Source organism: Papilio machaon, chromosome 9 (assembly GCF_912999745.1).
Source record: "Papilio machaon chromosome 9, ilPapMach1.1, whole genome shotgun sequence".
Taxonomy (NCBI): domain Eukaryota; kingdom Metazoa; phylum Arthropoda; class Insecta; order Lepidoptera; family Papilionidae; genus Papilio; species Papilio machaon.
In genome coordinates, this window is record NC_059994.1 from 8,654,986 (window position 1) to 8,677,647 (window position 22,662).

Sequence of the window (22,662 nt, forward strand, 5' to 3'; positions counted from 1 at the left end):
CAGTGTATTTAGCAATTTGTTCCCTATTTCGCACCCCCCATAAGACTCTATTGATGGAGGTGCGCGGTGGCTCCGTTGTCTCCTGCAGCGTATCTATATCACACTGAATTAGTAGTGGATAGTGATCCGACCAGTAGACATCATAGAGGACCCGTGCTTGAGTAACGGAGCCACTCGCGGCCTCGGTGACCAAACAGTGGTCAAGCCAACGATGACTACCGTTTGTGTCACTGACAAAAGTGTAAGTATTAGAATTTAAGCCTAGTATTTTTAAATCAATGCACACCCAGGTTTGGTCTTTACAAAAATGTACCAGTTCGTTATAAAAAGGCTCACCTGGATGTGCATTGAAATCTCCCAACACAAATACAGATTCAGTACTATTATTTTCTACAACAGCAACTATTTCACTTAAACATTCAACATATTCTAAAAAGTTATCTGACGAATCCGTTGGCATGTAGACAGAGAATACCAACATAGAACGCCCCATGACATTCACTTTGATTGCGACGATGCGATTACTCTCACAGGGGATAACTGACACACTCTCAAAACTGGAACTGTTCCATAGAAGTGCCACACCACCGTAAGGTCTACCCCGCAGAAGTCCCGCGGAGGTGTCGACGGCGGACTTACCCGCGTAGCGAAACGATCTATTAATGGTACCTAGCTCTTGAATTTCTTGTGGTAATAGCCACGTTTCTTGTAAAGCAATAACGTCAGCTTTTTTGCAGAGCGACCTTATGCAGTCAATTGATCTCTTCATTGATCGGCAATTAAAACGTATTAAGGTTGTATTATTCATGATATTTATGATTTAATTAAGCCTCAGTTGGAACTTATTTCTTTGTCTGCATCCCTTTTTCGAAAGTCAACAAAGCGACGGAACGATATCCCGTCGGGCCACAAATCACGATTTAAAAACATATTTAGCTTATGCTTAGGAACAAAAATCTTATATGAGTTGTACTCTTTCTGTTGTTTAGCTTTTATTTTTTGTAATGTTACATCTATATTCGTTTTTCTTTTTATGTATTCAATAATATCCATTTCGCACGTATCTATATGAACATTATTAATAAACAGGGGAGCTTTCAGATCGGCGGCGCGAAACTTAAACTCCGAATCTATGCATGTACCTTTTTCACCTATAAAACGGTTTCGATATCTTTTTCTCTGGACGACCTCCCATCCTTCATCCTTTTCTTTGTCTTCCCACCTTTTGCCTTTTTTACGTACCACATCAGCCATGCTCAACTTCTCTGTGTTTACGTTGTTTGCTATCGGTGAGGAGCGCACCGTGGTTTCGGTGTTAAAAACCTCAGTGACGGCCTCCACGCGCTGCGTTGGTGCAGACAAGATAGGAGCGGGGGGTGCATCGCTGCACGAGAGCGTAAAGGACGGCACGCTATCACGCCCACTCCCGCGCCCGCGCTCCGCCAGAACCGGTTGCGATGCACTTGCACTGGCGCCCGTACTGTAATTTAAATTCAAACATCTCGGCTCTAACGTATTATTACATTTATTTGGCGACTTTGGATTTGGCGACTCTCGAGGCATATTAATCATACCTATCGGACCGCTTTCACAACTATTAAAACTTTCTTGTCGTTTGGCACAACCTCGTTTTGTATTTACATAATTACAACACTCAAAATCATTTGTACTCACAATCTCTTTTACGTTTGAGACTTCGTTTTGTAATTTGTGAAATGTAATTTTATCGACAAAATTGTTCTTTAGAGTCTCAACGTCGTTTCTTAGTAACAGTAAATCTTTAAGCAGTCGAGTAACGTCGATGTGGTCGAACGTTATCGGCGGCAGTTTCTGCAAATCTCGGGCCACGAACATCGGCAATTCTTCTGGATCAACTTCTTTAAATGTGCTAATGATGTCTTCCAGTTCTCGCCGACTTTTACCATCTCCCTTACGAGCAGTCTTTCTCTTAATAGGCTTCATGGAGCCAAACAATAAGTTCTTTGCAGAAGAAATATCCTCTGGCTTAAACGTCGTTACACATAGACGAATTATGCCCTCTTCATCCATTACGTCACATTTGTTTTGGATAAAACTTAATAGTTCGTTAATCACAATATTGCAACTAGCGCACTTTAACACTGTCGGGGTCATTGACCTCACCGGCTCGGACATCGTTGATACGTGCGTTCGCAATGACGCATAGACGATGACTGAGACAAAAAATTAATACTGAGACAAAATTCTAAATAATACAGGGTGTCCCACCTTTCTAACCAAATGTCCGGCCAAACTGGCTGGTCCGGCTAGTAGGTTTGGCGACTAATGACTAAAGTGGATAAAAAAGGCCACCCGTAGTTTGAATATGCACCATCAAATATAAATATATTGCATAAATGTAAATAGATATCAAACGGACATTATGATTTATTATTATTATATTTATTGAGACTTGGAGCATAAAACAAATGATATCTGCGAAATGTGTTAAGTTATCAGGTACTTAGAGCGATATCTTTTGGCGCAGACCGACAGGATGTAATCTGATGGAAGTGAGCGGCGCTTGGTAGCTATATAACGAGTTGGCAGGAGCTACGCGGTGTTTTGAGGTGATATTGTGCTAGGATCATGTCGCACCGGGAAATTTTGCTGTGCCTTCTCGCAATCTGGGATTGCGACGCTTTGGGACTGAGGGTCATTCGATCGGGAGACATGTCAGTATTTGTTGTAAAATAAGAAACTGACGACTTGATATTTTGCAGAGAGATTTTTGTTAATTCACCAAATACATCATTTACATAGGAGAATTGACAGCTCTAGTAGCAACGATATTCCGCGGCGCTGCTTAGAAATGTCTACGAGTGAATTGCCGTGCGTCGGCGTCGGCGAGGACCGCCTTTTGCCGCATCCTGATGACTGCGAGCTGTTCTACTACTGCGTGGGCGACGTCGCCATCTGCCGGCAATGCCCCTCCGGCCTGCACTTCAGCCCCACCCAGCACGTGTGCGAGCGGGCAGCGCGCGCCGGCTGCGACAGCGCTCTCGCCCTACCGCTCGACCAGGAGTAAACCGCCGCCATATTATATCACAATGAATACAATCAAACAGCGATAACTAAAAAAATAAAGTTAGTTTCAATCACGACAGTTTTTTACTTCAACCCACATTTGTATAATTTATTTGTTTAGTCGAGTACTACAAAGAGGTCTCGGTTAAATATGAATTAAAAATGATAAATAAGTGCGTTCCAATAATCTTACTAATGTTATAAATGCGAAAGTTTAGTAGACTTTAATTTAATGTATGCCCATTGATAGAAATTCTACCATAATTGATAATCATTTTTTTTTATCAAAACTATCTGTCGCCCGCGCTGTATTAAACAATACCTAATTAGTAGCCTATGTGCTCTTCCAGGCATCTACATCTATGCCAAATTTCAGCGAGATCCATGAAGATACCTTCTAATCTAATAAAATCTATCCATCCATCTAAACTTTCGCATTTATAATATTAGTAAGATTAGCTTTATGTTTACGACAAATTTCACGTTTATTAGTTCGCGCAATTTCCTTAAAAAATCAAAGGTTTTGCTTCACATACTAATAATGATAAAAAGCCATCTTGCCTTGTGAGGAGAAATTATATAGAATCACTTAATAGTCTTAAGGGTTAAGAAGGTAAGGATACAGAATATCAATATTGACATAGTCGTCTTGAAACCGCCGAACGACTATTGTACTTAATTTAACTTATAGCTATCCGTTAAGTAAATAATAATAATAAATATCAAAATCTTTCAAGACTATTAGCTTATCGAGCTCTTGATAATGCAGGGGAAAGTGGATGGCATCAGATCACGGGGTAGCGCACGCCCATAAGATGGACTAACCAAATCAGAATGGCTGCGGACGTCCCTTTGCAAATCTTACACAAATCCGTTTATTTTAATATTAACTATACTTCTCATTGTTTAGACAATTGTGGCCTCAATATTATATTAGAAAATCGTTTCGATTACGTTCACAAACTTTGAGGTGTCTGTTAATGAAAATTTATTTATTTATTTTTTTAACATGGAAGACTTACCGCTAATAAGAAACAATAATATATGTATGATAATTAAAGTACAGCCATCTTACTCACATTATAAATGCGAATGTTTAGATGGATGGATGGATGGATGTTTGTTTGATGATATCTTCAGAGCGGTTCAACGGATCTCGATGAAATTTGTCTGGAAGAACACATAGGCTACTAATTTTATTTTTCATACCGCGCGGGCGAAGTCGCGGGCGACAGCTAGCATATTTTAAGTCTACGCTTATAGCATTACCGATATAACAATGTAAAATTGAAATAGACGTTGCTTTAAAAAGCTCCTCTTCTTAGGACATACATACACTGCAACACTTTGATACGTTGAGTGGCCACTAACGTAAACCCTTAGTGCGTACCTGATTGACTGTGAAAAATCTACACTCAATGAACTTTTAAGTTACTTTAAATAAAAATGGTACTTATTTACCCACGTTTCGCAGGTATATACACAATAATATAACTCACGCCCGTAACCCAGAGAGGTAGGCAGACCACGGACCTCCATAATCTACACATACGTACTTAAATCATTTTATAGATGAAAAATTATTGAATTATACAATAAATTACCAGCCAGACTGCAAACCTGATGAGACGAACAGTGCTCATGACAAAATACCGCCGCTAATGAAATTAATAATAAATTCACGATTTGCGACTGGTTCTTCGAATCTTCAAGTGTTCTTTTAATTAAAATGTAGACTGCAATATAGTCGGTGACTACAAAGCGAGATTTAATTCTGTAAATCGTGTCTTTAAGTATAATTATTGTTCATTTTATCAGTTACTTGAGTAGGACAAGGGTTTAAGCGTGTCGTCGAGGATAATCTCAGTTCTCGAGTGCGTCTAATCTACTTATCCATACTTATCCGTTGCTTTATAAGGCGAGCTTAGGTGAGGTATTACAATTAAGAATCGACAAGCATAAGTCACCATGGCAACACACACGATGCTCTTCTCTCTCCTGCTTCTCGGCCTGTGGGGATGTCTCGCTGACGATCTGCACGCTGACAACGGACACCCGTAAGTACAGTCTTAATATTATCCCTAGTATTTACGTTTAAAACCTTTCCGAGAAGTCATTCGGCCGACAGACGATGATCGCCGACTTCGTAAACAGACACAAAGTTGTTTTGATGTAGTTTGAGTATGAGAAATGTAATGGTCTCCTTTAGTGACCAATTTACTAATCTGAGTACGACAATGTCATTTAATTCGTAATATTTGTAATCCTGGTATTATTTACGTTTCCCATATTTCTGCCTACACTTGAATAATCTTTCATCTCTTAGCGTATTGCCGCTGCCGCACGTACAGCCGCTCCTGTACCGGAACAACATTCCTGCTCGCTGCGTGGCCAGCTACGTAGCGGACGTGTCCTGTGCCGGCGTTGGCGAGGATCAGCTTCTGCCGCACCCCGCTGACTGCGAGCTGTTCTACTACTGTGTGGGAGATGTCGCCATCTGCCGGCAATGCCCCGCCGGCTTGCACTTCAACCCCACCAAGCACGTGTGTGACTACGCGAATCGCGCTGGCTGCAGGCAATAGTTCTAACACCGGCAACAAGGCTCACCAATTATTCGGATCGATTCAACGGCTACAAATTTGACAAAGGCATAAACTCTATTAATATTAAATAAATTAGGTTTGATGGAATACGTTTTTTATTTACTTTCGTTGACCAGCTTTTAGTTAGGTGACAATGTTGATAAGTAGAACACATAGTTGTTCTCTAGGTTTTTTCTTTATAAGTGTCTTAGAAGTTTTATCATGTGTTAATTACTTAGAAAACGTCTTCTTTCTGTTTCAAGTCCGGCTTTTAACTCTTACGGTGATTCTAATACACAATAATTTGTCCATTTTGTTATAAATTAATTACTCAATATTGTACATAAAGGTAAGCCATAGGTTTATAACAATAATGAGCCAGTAAATCCACTACAATAATCAAATGACTAACTCGCAAGTGATGACGAACGCAGGGCGCTGTTCACACAAGCTACAAATTATTGATTCAATACCATTTTTTTTCTTCCTATTATTTAATTATTAAGAATACAAGCAAGGATTCAATTACTATAGTGAGATAGGTAAGCTTTGACGCAGTCATTTAGTCCATCTAGTTATTCCTGAAATTATTCTTAGCGCCGGCGTAGCATGCCGTAGTATGCGGGGAGAACTACAAACGAAAAACGTCCTTTTGTCCTAATATTATACCTATCCCAGAAAGGTATTTTTTCGTTAAAATAAAAGACTTTCCTAAAACAAATCATTGTATAAAAAAAATTATCTTCAGATGTTTGAAAATCAAATGCACTACCACCAGATAACGTGCTGTCATCATTAACTGTTAAACATATAGCGCAATAGTGACGGTGAACTAATCTGGTACTCGAGAACCACAACAAGTATTTGAAGTACTCCATCGTTATCGAGTTTCATGGAAATCGACTTGTCAGCTCATTTATAAGGTATCGTTTGCGGTAATTAGTCATTGAACGTGAAATGTGCCCAGCATGGAGTACCCGGAGCTAGCAGTGTGCCTGCTGCTGCTGCTGGAGCCCTGGCTCTCCACCCAAGGCGCATTCCTTGCAGACCCTGGACACCATGCGTCAGTTTATTACATACATTTTTATACTTAAACAAGGCTAAAATTTTTGATTTACAAAAGTATGTTTGTCTTAGTTTAATTACAGAGTTTCAGAGAATAAGACAGATTGATAATGAAATAAAAAAAAAAATTGATATCTCTTGACAAAAATTGTCATTTTATTTTCTTGCGACAGGAGTTTATTTATTTTTTTTTTTATTTTTATTCGTTTACCAATTTTTTTTTGGCATATTCAATTTTTTTTTACTTTACAGTCTGACTTCGTGGCGGTTTGATGGCGATGCCGTCTGGCGGCGCTGCCTCCAGAAATCAGTGACCAACGTGACGTGCGCCGACGTCGGAGAGGATCGCCTGCTCCCGCACCCTGACGACTGTGAGCTGTTCTACTACTGCGTGGGAAGAGTAGCTATTTGTCGGCAGTGTCCCGCCGGCCTGCACTTCAGCCCCACCACACACGTATGCGACAGACAGCAAGACGCCGGCTGCGCACCGCCACCTAGTCACGACACGGAGCCCTCTGTAACAACATCCGATGACACCTCCACTTCATCTATCACCAGTCCATCAAGTGCATCAGCAAACAATACCACTACTCTGCCGTCGAGTACGTCCGTAGACAATTCATCTTCGACCACCCTAAGTGAAGTCACCACCACCACGTCAGCACCCAGAGAGTCAACTGCAAGTGAATCTTTGACAACTTATATTAAATTGCACTAAAATACATCTATTCATACAATATTAAAATTGGAGTTTACCTAAGTAATATCAAAAAATCACATTTCTCGTACAGGATGTATTTGCTTAGCTTATAATGAAAAAACAATTTTAAATTTTTGTCTGCAAGTCTGCGTTTGTTCCGGGTAATTTTTGAAACAGCTGGACCAATTTTTGCGGTATTTTTAGTGGAAGTTTTTGTATTTTTATGTAAGTACATACAACAATATTTAATAAACGAAAAAGATCCAGGGTAAAAACTGTCTTCTTTTCTACAGACGAACTTTTTTTTTTTTTATTAGCAAAAAAAAATATCTGTGTAGTTTAAATTTTGTAATCACATTAACAATGGACGGTAGACATGGCCTATCAGCGGGGCTGTCAGCAGGGTTGCGCGCGCGTGGTGGCGTGCACCAGCTCTAGCGCTGTGCACAGCGCACGGTAGTCCACCTGCACACCAAAGGGGATTATTGACATATCGGCCTGTTGGTTACATATATATACTAGCTTTAACTAGCACGACTTTCTTTTATATATAGGTATAGATGTGTGTGCGTGAGTATAACGCCATGTATATGAGTGCGAAGGTCAGACCTCGTCGCCACAGCCACGCCGGTAGCCGAAGCACTTGCAGATTAGCTGCAGCTCGCGCGCCGAGAGCAGCGCCAGCACGCCGCGTCGGCTGAGCGCGCGCTGCACCGCCACCGGCGGCACGCTACCGCATTGCTCGCGGTCCGCATCCTGCCACAACATCTCTTATGTCATGCCGCTCGATACCATTAACTCAGTGTACATTACGACTATTCTGCTAGTATCGTCTACTTTTTCGGCAACAAATCTTTAAAACGAATATAAGACGATACCTTGAAGATTTCGAATATGTTCGACACTTGGTCGTGGTGCTTGGAGAGCTTGTCGAGCGCCTTGGAAACGATACTGCGCTCCTCGAAGTTGAGGAAGTTGTTGGTGGGCGGCGGTGGCGCGTGGGGCACCGGCTGCAGCAGCGGAGCGCGCTCTAATCCCTCCTGCGCCAGGGCCTCGCCCACCGTGCGGCAGAAGCGGTCGTAGTCGATGTAACGTCGCCGCGTCGGTGCGCAGAACCTGCAACCACCCTCATCGTTTTAAAACATCAAAACTTAACGCAGCTTTGCTCAAATTCATTCCGAAACATGGCACGTTATATCGTTACATTTAAAAACTATACATCAATACAGCGGTGATAGTTGTAAAATGTTTGTACTCACACGTCCATAACGGTGTCCATCTCCAACGGCGTGAGCACGAAGCCGGCGGAGGCCATGCCGCGGTAGAAGTCCGGCCGCGGGATCACCAGCTCGTTGTGCTTGTCGAACTGCCGCAGGTAGTCGCGCGGCCGAAGACCTTCTCGTACCATCTGCGCATCGTATTGCGCATATAAAGTATTTTTTCTTGATGTCTATGTCAATATCAGTAATAATTTAGCGACATACCCTGCCCTTGATCTTGGCGAGTATCTGTACGATGTCGGTCTGAGCGGGGTCATGTGCGGCGTGCGGCGTGCCCACCGCGGGAAGTGCGCGCGCCGCCGTCGCGCTCTCCACCGGCCGCTCCTCCAGCTGAAGCATATCATTTTCATCATCTACCAGTTTTTCAGCGCTATCATCTTTATTAGAAAACTTTATACATACATACATTGTAATATTCTCGAGTCTTACTTTTGGTATTGAATTTGCAATATCTAGTTTAGGGATAAAAGATAGGCGTAAAACGTACGTCATTGAGTAGGGCGATGAAGTTGAAACCGCAGTCGTCCAGGTAGCGCGCCTCGAGGGCGCGCATGTGCGCCGGCGCCGGCAGCACGCCGCCTCGCGACAGCGCGCTGCGCACCACGCTGCGTGACACATGCCCGCAACGCAGCCTTACGACATAATATATAGGTACAATGAGTGACTAGGCTCAGAGAACGTTAACGTGTCATAAGTTATATTTTTAAATAGACAACAAAACATATTGAACGAAAAGAAAAAATAGAAATCTAAAACAAGGTTGACAATTAAGGGATGAGTCTTGAAAAAAATACTTCACAAACTTACTTGTCATAGTCACCGAAAATAGGCCTTAAGTCGATACTTCTCTCCTTGCAAGCAGCTCTGATGCGCAACAGTGCTGCTTCGGCTTGATCCAGGTCCTCGTCCGTCAGCTGGTGCTTCTCCGCCGCCGAGCCCGACGCCGGAAGCTCGGCGATGACGGCGGCCATGGCGCCGGGATCCACCTCGGGGTGCTTCTCCAGTTCCTTCACCGTAAATACTAGACGAGGAAGTAAGCCCAATTAGTAACTACAAGAAACGCCATAGATTCCAGCTGGCCACTAGGCTAAAAGAACCACATACCCTGATCGCAATCATCTTCGAAAGTTCGCCAGCAGACACGCTCCTTGTCGTTAGGGTCGAGGTAGTGGCGCACGATACAGGCGGCTTCTTGCTCTGATATCACGCTGCCCAGTCCCATTGCGTCCAAAGCGCGCCGGAACTGCTGCGGCATTATGCGGCCGCTATTCAGAGCATCGTAATCCTGCCAAAAAATTATAGCGGTAAGTGCGAATGCTTCCCAAAAGAATTATATTATATTGAATGTTGTATTCATTAGACATCAATATGTATTATTAAGGAAATACTAACTCTAAAATACTCAGAAACCCTAATGCGTCGCTGAAGCACAAACTCCTGCACCCTGAGCATGACGTCTAGAAGTGCGCGCGGGGGGCGCGGCGGCTGGAGCGCGGGGTGGAACACCTCGGTACCCAGCAGCGAGCCCGGTCGCCCCGCCTCCACCTCCGGCCGTGATAGCTTCGGCAACGTCGTGTCCAGCACGGCTCCCGGGTGCTGATAAGCCTGGTCATACATGAAAACCATATTCATTTATTCATATCGATTTAAAAACGTCAATGTTCCATAATACAAATAAAATAGATAAAAAGAAATCACCGGCCCCAATCCTTGTATTCCTTCTTTCTTGACGGCCTCGACGGCTTTAAGAAACTCGACATAGTCTATGGTGTAGGAGTCCTTGATGAACCGGCGCACAATCAGGTTGAAGTCCTCGGGGGATAGGATCACGCCCACGAAGTGCAGGATCCGAGCGAAGTGAGCGAACGTGATGCGGCCGTCATTTTTAGCCACCTGTTTACGGTCGTTATAAAGAGAATCATTATCTACGGGAAGCAAATCGCTTATTTTAAAATAGACACGTATTACTGACAAGTTCATAGTCCTGGAAGTAGGGTCTGAGCGGTAGATCTCGGGCGGCGATGGTGGCGAGAAGGCAGCACAGTCGACGCGTCTGCCACATGTCCAGCGTATGGCAGCGCGGTTCCGGCGGTGGCGGACACGCCTCCAAGATGCAGTCCGCCGACGTGCGGCTGCGGTCGCTTGCATCTACACCACAACTCAATTTGCTTCATATATAATTTTATGGAAAAAAATATTCTTGAACTCTTTATCGTTTTCCGTTTGGTCTGCGAAAAGATCATTAATTATTTGTTTTGTATAAAAAAGCCATAGTAACTTAATTATATAACAAGTTTATTTAGTTTCCTCATACAACCGCAGCAGAAAATGAAAATCAATAATATATAAACTACTAGCTTTTACCCGCGACTCCGTCCGCGCGGAATAAAAAATTGAAAATGGGTTAAAAATTATCCTATGTCCTTTTCCTGGTTCTAAGCTACCCGCCCACCAATTTTCAGTCAAATCGATTGAGCCGTTCTTGAGTTATAAATGGTGTAACTAACACAACTTTCTTTTATATATATAGATGACAGGCGTATTATACTATTATAGTTATGGTCGAAGGCAACTTTGTAGTGTGATGCAGACAGTTCAAGATCATATGGTATTCAGAAGGCGCGGCGGGGCTCACCCTCGCCGTGTATGATCTGGCAGAGCTGGTGGTAGTGCACGCGGCCGTCCTGCGCGCGGAAGTAGTCTGCCAGCTGCGAGATCTCTGCATCCGACAGGCCCACCACCGGTCGCAGCGGGCCTGCCAGGATCGACACGAACTTTGACTCTGTCAGACAACACAAATAAATTCTCGTTACACATTTAGGAGACTGAAATCTTCTTAATAAGAGTAAGTTAACTTTCACACACCAACATTAACGTATTTGCATTTGGCACAACTCTGAGGCGGGATGTAGAAACATCTAACATAATAGTATGTTGTCTTCCGTTGCGGATACTCGGCTCAGTGTAAGTTCAGGACGAGTGTACCAAATAGAGGTCACTTAAAAAGAGTACTGAGATAAGTACATTACAGTTTTAGTAGCAGTGCACCTGAGAGCAAGCAGTTGCCATCGGGGTCGAGGGGGCGGTACCAGTCCCACAGGTTAAGGCCGACGCGGAAGCTGGCCGCGCGGATTTTGTTGCACGTCTTCCACACATCCGCCAGCCGCAGGATCTGATGGAGAAACACATAATCAATTCAACTCAACTATTTAAATAAACTATTTAAATATCTAAACAATTAATACAATATTTCGAAATCGATGTATTTGCGATGCTTATAACGAAAAACCAATTTTTTGTCTATCATTCCGCAAGTCCGTTTTTGTACCAGGTAATCTTAGAATTCAAATAGGCTGGGTAGATTTTCACGGCAGCCTACTTTTTTAGAACTACGAAGTCGAGGTCGAACAGTAGTCTACTTAATAATATACTTACAATAAATAACGATTTAACTCTTTCTTAATCATTCCTAGATAATTTTTTAATTCTGTGCATAAAAGCAAACAAGGGTGTCTGATGCTAAATTAAATGTATACTCTTTTTGTATGCACACGGTTGACTCCGTTTACAATATTTGGTGAATCCTTCATTATTTAAGTTTTGCTTACTCTCCATATTTATGGTGTTCCGATGTCGATAAAATAAATGTAACTTGTATATAAAATAGTCGTGCAAACCTTATCATGCATTTTGATTTTTTTCTGTTTTCCTCGCTTCTTGAATTTTCACAATTTTAAATCATTATAAAAATAGATGAATAATATATACTTTTGCGTAAAATTTTGATACAAATTTCTAATATAACAAAATGTCAACGCTCAAAAGAGCTGACGTTTTCATTTTAACAGTCAATAAAGTTGACAGTTAAATCAAGATGGCCGCTGAAACATGTAATTATAAGTTTGTATTTCGAAGGTTTAGGTTAATTTGGTAATAATAAATATTGTGCTATAGGCACTTTTACGCTCAACCTGAAATTTTTGTGATTAGGGACAAGCGCATCTTATATCTTGAGATAAGTGTATGAAATCAATAATTATACATTTATTTAATTTCAATACAATTTAAGACATAGAGATTATTTTTTATGTAATAACTAAAATGTAACATTCAGGGATCGGAGTTTCCGATGGTGACTCCAAGGCTGCTTCGCTTCTTCGTATTGAATCAATTTGTCAATGGGAAAACGAGACCGTACCATTCTCTCACGAGGTCCACGTTAACATTTTTAGAATTTGTTTCGATCGCCTGCCTCATAACTTGCATCTTTTTCTCTGCAACTGGAGAGCTTTAGCGTGAGCTGTAAAAGAGCAATGTATAGGTAGCATAATAGAAGCAGCCGGGAGCCAGAGACGCAGGTCGGGTAGGAGGCGCGGGGCATGCGCAGGGCGGGCGCGCGATGGCCAATGACGTCAGGGGATCGATCGGGTGGCGGCGCAGCCAGGCCCGGCCGCTGTCAGTCGGGCGCACGTGCCTCCGTGACTTATGTAACGCGGCTCGGGACGTAGGCGGCTGGCACCTCATGTGCGGGCTAAGCTTCAGGACCAGGAACAGCCCTTCGCAGAAGACGTCACTCCGATGGGGCGACAGCTGCGCGTTTAGCGCTGCCCGTCCGCTCCCCTCGAGCGCATAGAGTGCATATGACCAGTGCTCGTGAGATTTGAATGAGAGTGTTTTGGGGAACCTATGACCTGAAGTGTACCGTGCTGTGAGGTGCTGAGCTCGCGGACCCCGCAGCCTGAGAACCAGAGGAACTTTTACCAAAAGGTCCGTTGCTGGAGTTTTTTTTAATGTAGATTACAGATGTAGATGCTGTAGAATATGAATGGCGTCTGTTTTTGTAGGAATCTTTCTCTAATTATCGGAATAAAAGACTACTTTGTGTAGGTATAATGACAGTAAGGATAAGATAATACGGCGGGATGAGGACCTTTTATGTAATTGGTCTTTATCAATGGAATTTATTGACACACGGTTCCTAAAAGCTAGATTTTGTGATAACATTATATTTGAGAATGTAATTGTAAGTCGTATAGCATATGTTTGTGTGGTAGAGCAGGGCGCACACAAAGCAATCAAGATGATCAACATCGCGGGGGTGATCTCCATCATCCTGTTCTACGTGCTGATCTTAGCGGTGGGCATATGGGCGGGCCGCAAGAAGCCACCGGGCAACGACTCCGAGGAGGAGGTTATGCTGGCCGGCAGATCCATCGGTCTTTTCGTCGGTATATTCACCATGACCGGTCAGTATACTTGACTTTCTGTTGCAGGTCTTTATGCAGAATCGAATCAGAATGCAAATAACTATAGGACAAACTTAAGTCGTCTGATAGATGTACAACTATTACTTCTGGACGATAGGATAAGATTTCAGATTTTTTCCAAGTTGCATTGAAGATTATAGTGGATTGGTCTTGGTAAAGATGTAAACTGACCAGCTTCAAAATGAGTAGTCGCAAATATTTTATATTTAGTACAATCGCGGCTATCGATTGCCAGAGCGCTGTCGCTGTCCTAAATCAAATATTCAAGATTATTTTGAGGCAATCTTACTTTTCTTTGTCTCAAATCGATAACAAAAGAAACTTCTTTTATCATGAGTATCTATGCAGTACAGAATATACGTTACTATACTAGTACGCAGGTTCATCTAATAAGTCCACTTATGGACTGTTATTTGCAGCAGCTTATATCGTAAAATACAGACTACCTTAGTCGTTATGAATTTGCGGAACGCTCTCAGGATGGTATATAGTAATATATGTACACGTATGTGTGTGTATGGTCGGTGCAGCGACGTGGGTGGGCGGCGGATACATCAACGGCACGGCGGAGGCCATCTACACCTCGGGGCTGGTTTGGTGCCAGGCGCCCTTCGGATACGCTCTCTCACTCGTCTTCGGTGAGTTTTCTACCGTTTGTTCGTTCTAGTACTCATCAGTCCAGTGCGTTTTTGATACATAAGAAGAAGTATGGACTTACTTGATGAATTTAGTAGTAAGTACCTAATGGATAAGCTGCCATTAATATATCGGGTTTAGGGTTAGAAATAACGAACCCATCTTCTTGTGGGATTCAAAAGCAGTCTGTTTTAAGTGATCATATTAGTAAAAATACAACCGACCAGCGCACATACTCGTATAGCCACTGCTGAATCAATACTGTCGGAGCGGTACTTTTCTATTTCCGGAAACAAACACGCCACTTTCGCTCCTCTACTACATTGATTTGATTTAACTAAATAACATTTTTAATAATAATGGTTGTAGAATGATTTCTAAAATTAGCAAAAATTTCGTATAGTAACAATTGCATAATGTAGAAGATAAGTAAATGTACAGATTATCGTATGAGGCAGCTGCCACAAGTTTGCGCAAATTGCATACTATGCTTTAAAATCGTCAAAATATAGTATAAGACAGTAAGTATAAGAAGGTACCGTTCTTATGTTCTCTCGTTGTAATTTTGTCGTGTTGTCGTTAGGGGGCATATTCTTCGCGAACCCGATGCGCAAGCAGGGCTATGTGACGATGCTGGACCCCCTGCAGGACTCTTTCGGCAGCCGTATGGGAGGCCTGCTCTTCCTACCAGCGCTCTGCGGGGAGGTCTTCTGGGCGGCCGGCATCCTGGCGGCGCTCGGTGAGAATATTGTTTGTGTTACACCTTGATGACCAGCGTAAGTAGGACTCCGGCAAGATGGACTCATGTACTAGGTTTTGCGAAGTAAATGGATAAGGATACGTTACGGTAGTGCTTTAAGAATGAGTTCAGTATTAGATGTCTTTTATCAGTAATGATTATTATTATTATTACTCAATATAACTCTCTTTTATTGATCTCGTTTGTAACATGTAAGGGCCCAGTTTCATTAGTCGAATCCTCGTTCGTTTTAGAGTATGCGGGGAGTCCCCACTTACGGGCCAACGACTCAGTTGACGAGTACAATGCGTTAGTAAGGAAAAGTTAGGACTATTGCCCAATGCATGCGGGCGCTAACTACTAATGAAACTGCGCCCTAATATTAGAATTAGGAAATAAAGATTTAAATCTTTTAGTAAGTACCGACCGGGGTAGGTGTCGTCGGTTAGAACTCACGCCGTTTATTATGCAAAGGGTTTAGGATCGGTTGTGTTTCATAGTCGCGGGGTGCTTACAAAAACTAATGTAATATTCATAACGAGCGAACTGATATTTATAGAGAAAATTGTTTCAAAAGCTAAAGTATTTATTTCAATAAAAAACAATTTAGTCAACAAAATGATCCGAAAAAAGATTTTCCCAAGTTATAAAGTACACGACCGCGGGAATGGCATACCTAATTTTACAACAAAAATCCCCCCACTTTACAGCTTGTTTACTACCGATTGAATAACAAACAAACTGATATTCTCATTGACGATATTTTAAGAAGAGAATTAGAAAAAACATTTATGTAAAAATGTAAATAGGAAAAAAGACAAAAATTCACTTGTCTGAAAAAAACCCCGTGAGACATAAAGGTTCGTATCCACTCTACGTGAATTGGCGGTCGGCCAGCCACAGCCCTTCCCAGTACCAACTTCAACATCAAATCTATAAAGAACATATAACCAGTAGTTTATATATGTGTATATAGAATTGCTTCTTGTAACTTTTCAACAATATCTAAGTGTCTATTCTTCTAGCAAATTGGATGTATCTCAGAAGAATTAGTGAAAAAAATATTTTTCTTGATATAGTTACTTGCATTACTTAAGATGATACCTTTTTGTTAAAATAAATAGTACAGAAAATAAGATACGATGTATTCAGACGTATGTATATATATTATTGAAGCTAATACAAGCGTTTGTTTTGTTTCTTGATAACAAAAAAAAAAATTGTAATTCTTACGCAAACAAAGTGGGGTCGCTCCCTATCCGTGTGAGAATTAGGGTCGTCCCCCGGGTCGCAAATGTAGTCGCACGACGAGGCAACTCACCTTTACCAATATTGCCAGGTAAATTGCGCTCCCGAGACATTTCGTGTTATCTTACATGCTTAGAAAATATGACTGATAGGGAGATTTTTTTTTTCAATATTTTCAACTATATAAATGTCTGTAATCACGTATTTAGAAATGACGGAACAAATGAATAATGAATGTTTTTTTATTGTCTTCTTCATTCTTCTTTTACTACTAAAATAATTATTGAATGATATATTAAAGACTCAGCAAGTTTGAGAAGTAAAAGCGTACCTTCATGTACAAACCGCGTTCAAAATTTAATTTAACTGAGTAATCGTTTTAATCAACTCGGGGCGTCGGCGGTTCCTTCTCTAATAACACGTAACACAACTTTGTGTCTTTGACGTGTGTTTAATGAAGGGGATGTGTTGCCACCCCTAACTTCCTAAACGGGTAATGTATCCATAAGGCCTGTATTGTCAATAAAAGATTCCTTTAATGTCTTGTACTGTCTTTTCACTGTTTGTTTCACAATCTCTGTCACGCAGGCGCGACTTTGGCCGTGATTATCGACATGGACCACCGCACATCGGTGATCTTCAGCGCGTGCGTGGCGGTCTTCTACACGTTGTTCGGCGGGCTGTACTCGGTGGCCTACACCGATGTCATCCAGCTGTTCTGCATTTTCATTGGGCTGTGGATGTGCATCCCGTTCGCGTGGGCTAACGATCACGTCAAGCCACTCGGCTCCATGGAGATCGACTGGATCGGCAGCATCGACCCCAACTACTACTGGTTCTATGCCGACTATGGACTCCTGCTCATCTTTGGAGGAATACCGTGGCAGGTAAAACACCATTATAATTATTTATTTTATCATTTTTAAACAATAGAAGCATCAATAATTTGTAGTATTACTAACATTTAGTATGTATTGCATTGTTTGTCTGTGTGTCCAGGTGTACTTCCAACGTGTGCTAAGCAGCAAGACGGCGGGACGCGCGCAGATCCTCTCCTACGTGGCGGCCGTCGGATGCATCTTTATGGCCATCCCACCCGTACTCATCGGTGCCATCGCCAAAGCCACCGGTAACACTTTACTTAGCATTATTAACCTCTTAAAACGTATTCATACGTTCACGTTTGAAAAATTTTATCAATATTAAATTGACGTCATTATTGTCTCCGATGCGAACTATAAATGAATCGTTTTGTATCAGCATGGAACGAGACGAACTTCCACGGCGAGCTGACCCCGGAGGGCGAGCTAACGTCGGACCAGACGTCGATGATCCTACCGCTAGTGCTGCAGCACCTGACGCCGGACTTCGTCAGCTTTTTCGGGCTGGGCGCCGTCTCCGCCGCTGTCATGTCCTCCGCCGACTCCAGCGTGCTCAGCGCCTCTTCCATGTTTGCCAGGTGCCTTGACATTCCTCAATATTTTAAGAATTAAGATTGTAGGTGCTGGAGCTGAGACTTGCGATCTTACAAATTTTATAATCACTGTTACGCAATGAATAAATGAGATTCTATTTACCTTACAAAGGTATGTTTAGTACTTATTTTGTCCATTACGATAAGAAATACTAAGTAACATTGCCTGCCTAAATATAATTGTAAAAATAGTTAGTAAATAACGTAGTATGTTTGTGTGCTCAGGAACGTGTACAAGTTGATCTTCAGACAGAACGCATCGGAGATGGAGATCATCTGGGTGATGCGCGTTTCCATCTTGATTGTTGGCGTACTGTCAACTGTGATGGCGCTCACCATTCCTTCTATATACGGCTTGTGGTGAGTTCAGGAGATACGCTACTGTCTTCCCATTGAAATTGATGGTTGTTAAATTTTAAAATAAACTAAACACAAATGATAACGCTGTACACATGATGCGTATCTACCCTACATTGGAATATAGCGCGTCTTATTTTAAAGTTTTTTCATTGTAGTAAATTAAATTTGCAGCTATCTTCATTCTATGTTAAATATAAAGTATGTCTTTGTGTGAAAGGTATTGATCTAAAGATATTGTTATATTACTTATTGGAGTGAAACTGTAGAGTTTGGATTAGCACCACTTGTTAGTATAATTATTAATTAAAAGTTGCCGCAGCTCGCCGACGGCGGAACTTCGATTATTCTCATCTAATAACAAATATAAAGAGTAATTAGACTGAATTATCGTTACATTTACTTGAAACGACTCATTGTTGATGATAAAATTGTTGTTATAAAATCATAAGTTGCGATAATATTGTTTGACTCGCTTTATTAAGAGAATTGACTATCGGTATTTCGAGATTATCTGTATAGAAATGATTTTTATTTAGATTGGTTTTCAATACAGTCATGAAAATTAATATTTTGTTGGTCACTTGAAAAGTATATAATTTATTGGATCGTGAAAACGACTATCGACAAAACTATCAGCAAGCAAAAGACAAAAAGTGGAACAAAGATGTGTGATATAATTGTCCAATATAGACAAAGGATCGGTTCTATCGATATCGTAAAGAAGTAAAAGGTTTACTTCGGCAAACTGAAATCAACAATTCAAATTAAAAACCAACGTGAATTAATCAAACAGTCGTAGGCAAATACGAGGCGACTGAATGAAATGAACCAGCGCCCACCCGGTGCACGCCCGCCACCCGACCAGGTGACATGTGGGGTGTGTGAGTGTGGGGAATGAGCGTGAGGGGCAAAGGGGGTGTCCGGCACTGGTGTGAGCACTGGAGGAGGTGGCTTGCATGATTTAATAGGAAATCCATCGGCTAAATGATTGAATTTCTCCTGCGTTATACACGCAAAACTTCATTGCAATACTAGTCTAAAAATACCTGAAGAATGACATTCTATTTTATAATTAATTATTACGGCATAGCATTGGAAGGGTTAACATATCTTTCTGTACCCGTACCATGTTACGAGAAACAATTATCGCTGTTTGCAGCTAGCGCGGAATGCTAACTGTGTGTTTGTTTGTCGACAGGTCGATGTGTTCGGACTTGGTGTACGTGATACTGTTCCCGCAGCTGCTGATGGTGGTGCATTTCAAACGGCACTGTAACACTTATGGCTCTCTGGCGGCTTACATTGTGGCGCTGCTGGTGCGTCTGTCGGGCGGTGAGAAGCTGCTCGGCCTGCCCGCCCTCATCCATTACCCTGGTTGGGACCCCGACAACGAGGTGCAGCTCTTTCCCTTCCGCACCATGGCCATGGTACTTTCGCTCTTCACGCTCGCGTTCATCTCCTGGCTGTCAGTGTAAGTCAATTTGTACTATCTTTATTTCATAAGCACTGAAAAACCATTCATTAAATAGTAAGACGACAAATAACAATAATAATATACTTTTAAAATGATGAATAAAATCTGGATTCCTTTTTGATATGATAATGAAATTTGCTGAAAGAGTGTAGAGTCCAATTGATTTGAATAGCAAATTAAGGAACAAACATTTCCGCGGCACAAACAAATTAATTTCCTCACTTGTCGTATCGTGTCGTGTCGCACAACACGACTGTCTTTTGTCAATTTAATTTTCTTATCTAAGAACCTTACTAATATTATAAATACGAAAGTTTAGATTGATGGATGGTTCTTTGTTATAAGGTATCTCCAGAACGGATCTTGATGAAATTTGTTACAGATGTAGAACATAGTCTGGAAGAACACATAGACTACTTATTAAGTTTTATTTAATTCCGCGCGGACGGAGTTGCGGGCTACAGCTAGTAATTCATAAAAATAAGCGTACAAAGGAACTTTTCAAAACGTCACATTGAGTTACTTAATTTTTCTTTTATTTCTGATAATTATACTAAAAGTAAATGCATCTATTTTCTCACAGTTACAATTTTATCAATAACTTACTTTTACCCGCGACTCCGTCCGCGTGGAATAAAAAAAATGCACACAAGATAAAAAAGTTCCTATGCCCTTCTCCTAGTTCTAAGCTACCTCCCCATCAATTTTCAGCTAAATCAGTTCCACCTATCTTGAGTTATAAATAGTGTAACACGACTTTCTTTTATATATAAAGATTTCTATAGAAATTTAAAACTATTTTTTTTAAATATAAAGAAGAAGAAATGTTGTATTATTTGATATGTAACAAAGTGACGACCTCTGTGTGACCTGTATCTCGTATTGATCTCATCTCGCGCCACCTCTATCTCTAAGTACATCTCTCCTACATCGTTATATTTTTAAATTGTATACTACGTTCTCTCACTTTCTCTTATACTAGTTAAAATAATTTATACTTAGGTGTGTTTTTCGAGATTTCGGACAGTATTATCAGTTAAAAACAAACCTAGATCTAATAATTAGAGAAATTACAATCACTGTTTGGTTGTTAGTCCATAAAATGTTGTAATGAATAACAAAAAGTATATCAATTTTGGATAATTATACAAAGTTTTGGTCTTAATTTAGTTTAAATACAATACGTTACAGTACGTTAGATACTACAATTTATGTTAAATATCGCGTTGAACTCGATTCTTTGTTGCATAAATGAATATTCAGTTAATTTCTGTGCCCATATTTTTGGTGTTAAACTGACAACGGCGTTCGAATTAGCGCATTTGTTTAAATTTGCAGCGTCTCTCGTTTCTTGTCACGACAATTTCCCCGATAGTGTATAGGTACATTTGATCACGCGACGCATTTTATATATATTAGTGCAGAATTATTCACGAGGCACTAATGCCTTCAACTTATTTTTAGCTTTTAAAAAAAGCTTTTGGAATATTTTGTCATAGGAGCTTTATTTCTATGTTGTAGTTTTTTTTGTACTTTTGTAAGGTTTTTCAAACAAAGAAAAACATAATCTTGGTCATTGTGTAATCTTTGGTCTTACATAACATAAATATAGTTTTAAAGTTATTTCTTTGTTTCGGCGACGCGCACATTAAAATTCTAATTGCTCACAAGATTGCAGATAACATTTGAGATTCACTTTCGATTTCTAATATTGCACTATGTAAGTGGTTCAACTATAACATTGCTTAATTTTAATTGAAACAAGCTGTCGTACGCGAATCCGTCCGCGCGGAATTTATTAGTAGTGTATGTTCTTCCAGACTTTGTTCTACAACTGTACCGAATTTCATCGAAATTCCTTCAACCGTTCTGGAGATACGTAGTAACAAAGATTACGATGGATTGGTTAAAGATTCGCATTTATAATATTAGTAAGATGTACGTAGGAGTACATAGGATATGAGAAATAAACACAGTTCCAAATCGATGTAAAAGTATTAATTATTGATGGTATGATGTGGTTTAGATTCCTATTCAACGGCGGCTACCTGAGTCCGGAGTCTGACTACTTCAACTGCGTGGTTAACATCCCTGAGGACATCCGGCGCGTAGACGAGCCCTCGGAGGCTGGCGAGCAGATGTCGGTACTAGGTGGCGTGCCGGGTCGGCTGTACGGCGCCGCATCCACGCTGGTCGGGCCCGACGAGCGCTCTGGTCGCGTTAACCCTGCCCTCGAACCCGACGACGACCTGGACGACCCCAACGACGGCCCCACTCCCCTCTTCGGCAACAGCAGCGCCCCCCCGCCCGTCCAGCCCTTCGGTAAACAGACGGCCTTCTGAGACGACCGCCGCATCTATTACTACGAATAGACTACACGGCGAAGACTCTCCCCGCTCTGTCTATTTGCACTCCAGTAGGCGCACCGACAAACAGTATATTTTTAAACGGTCATATTGTTTATGTACGCGAAGCCCAGGACCTCAATGTACGTAAGTAGTACCTGCTAACGTTGGTGTCGATGTCGCTGCTCAAACTTACAAATGTATCTTTCATATCTTCCAAAAGGCGATCTTTTCGTGTGCTAAAGTTATAAATCAAAACTAAATAAACCAAAATGGTTGTTTCTAAACATATCATATATCTCTAACGAACTGTAGGCAGTAAAATGATGGAGCAATAGATGTATTAATAATGAATGTGTTATATTTGTTGTGTGTTTAAGAGAAACTTATTTTGTAGTTAAAAAAAAAAAGATTTGATGTTATTATTAATTATTATATAATGAAACT

The 22,662-nt window shown here is 41.2% G+C and overlaps 2 protein-coding genes across 3 annotated transcripts; one reads left to right on the forward strand and one right to left on the reverse strand.

The window, feature by feature from the left end:
- Window positions 1–7,737: 7,737 nt before the first annotated feature.
- Window positions 7,738–12,368, reverse strand: LOC106709755. Its single transcript, XM_014501633.2, has 14 exons — window positions 12,350–12,368; window positions 11,721–11,844; window positions 11,308–11,454; window positions 10,645–10,820; window positions 10,371–10,565; window positions 10,065–10,277; window positions 9,777–9,957; window positions 9,480–9,693; window positions 9,160–9,304; window positions 8,877–9,002; window positions 8,652–8,800; window positions 8,271–8,508; window positions 8,002–8,148; window positions 7,738–7,857 (listed from the first exon to the last, which is right to left on the reverse strand). Exons 1-14 carry the CDS (start codon window positions 12,359–12,361, stop codon window positions 7,789–7,791), a joined length of 2,136 nt encoding a protein of 711 aa, XP_014357119.2. The 5' UTR covers window positions 12,362–12,368; the 3' UTR covers window positions 7,738–7,788.
- Window positions 12,369–12,810: 442 nt separating this feature from the next.
- On the forward strand, window positions 12,811–22,583 carry LOC106709934 (high-affinity choline transporter 1). 2 transcript variants are annotated; one of them, XM_045679234.1, is made up of 10 exons: window positions 12,811–13,439; window positions 13,727–13,918; window positions 14,470–14,577; window positions 15,159–15,314; window positions 17,151–17,449; window positions 17,562–17,691; window positions 17,823–18,021; window positions 18,262–18,396; window positions 19,595–19,867; window positions 21,897–22,583. In XM_045679234.1, exons 2-10 carry the CDS (start codon window positions 13,753–13,755, stop codon window positions 22,210–22,212), a joined length of 1,782 nt encoding a protein of 593 aa, XP_045535190.1. In that variant the 5' UTR covers window positions 12,811–13,439; window positions 13,727–13,752; the 3' UTR covers window positions 22,213–22,583. The 2 variants fall into 2 exon arrangements, with proteins under 2 accessions (XP_045535190.1, XP_014357348.2); XM_014501862.2 differs by having other exon boundaries at window positions 13,732–13,918; window positions 21,897–22,582.
- The last annotated feature ends 79 nt before the right edge of the window (window positions 22,584–22,662 follow it).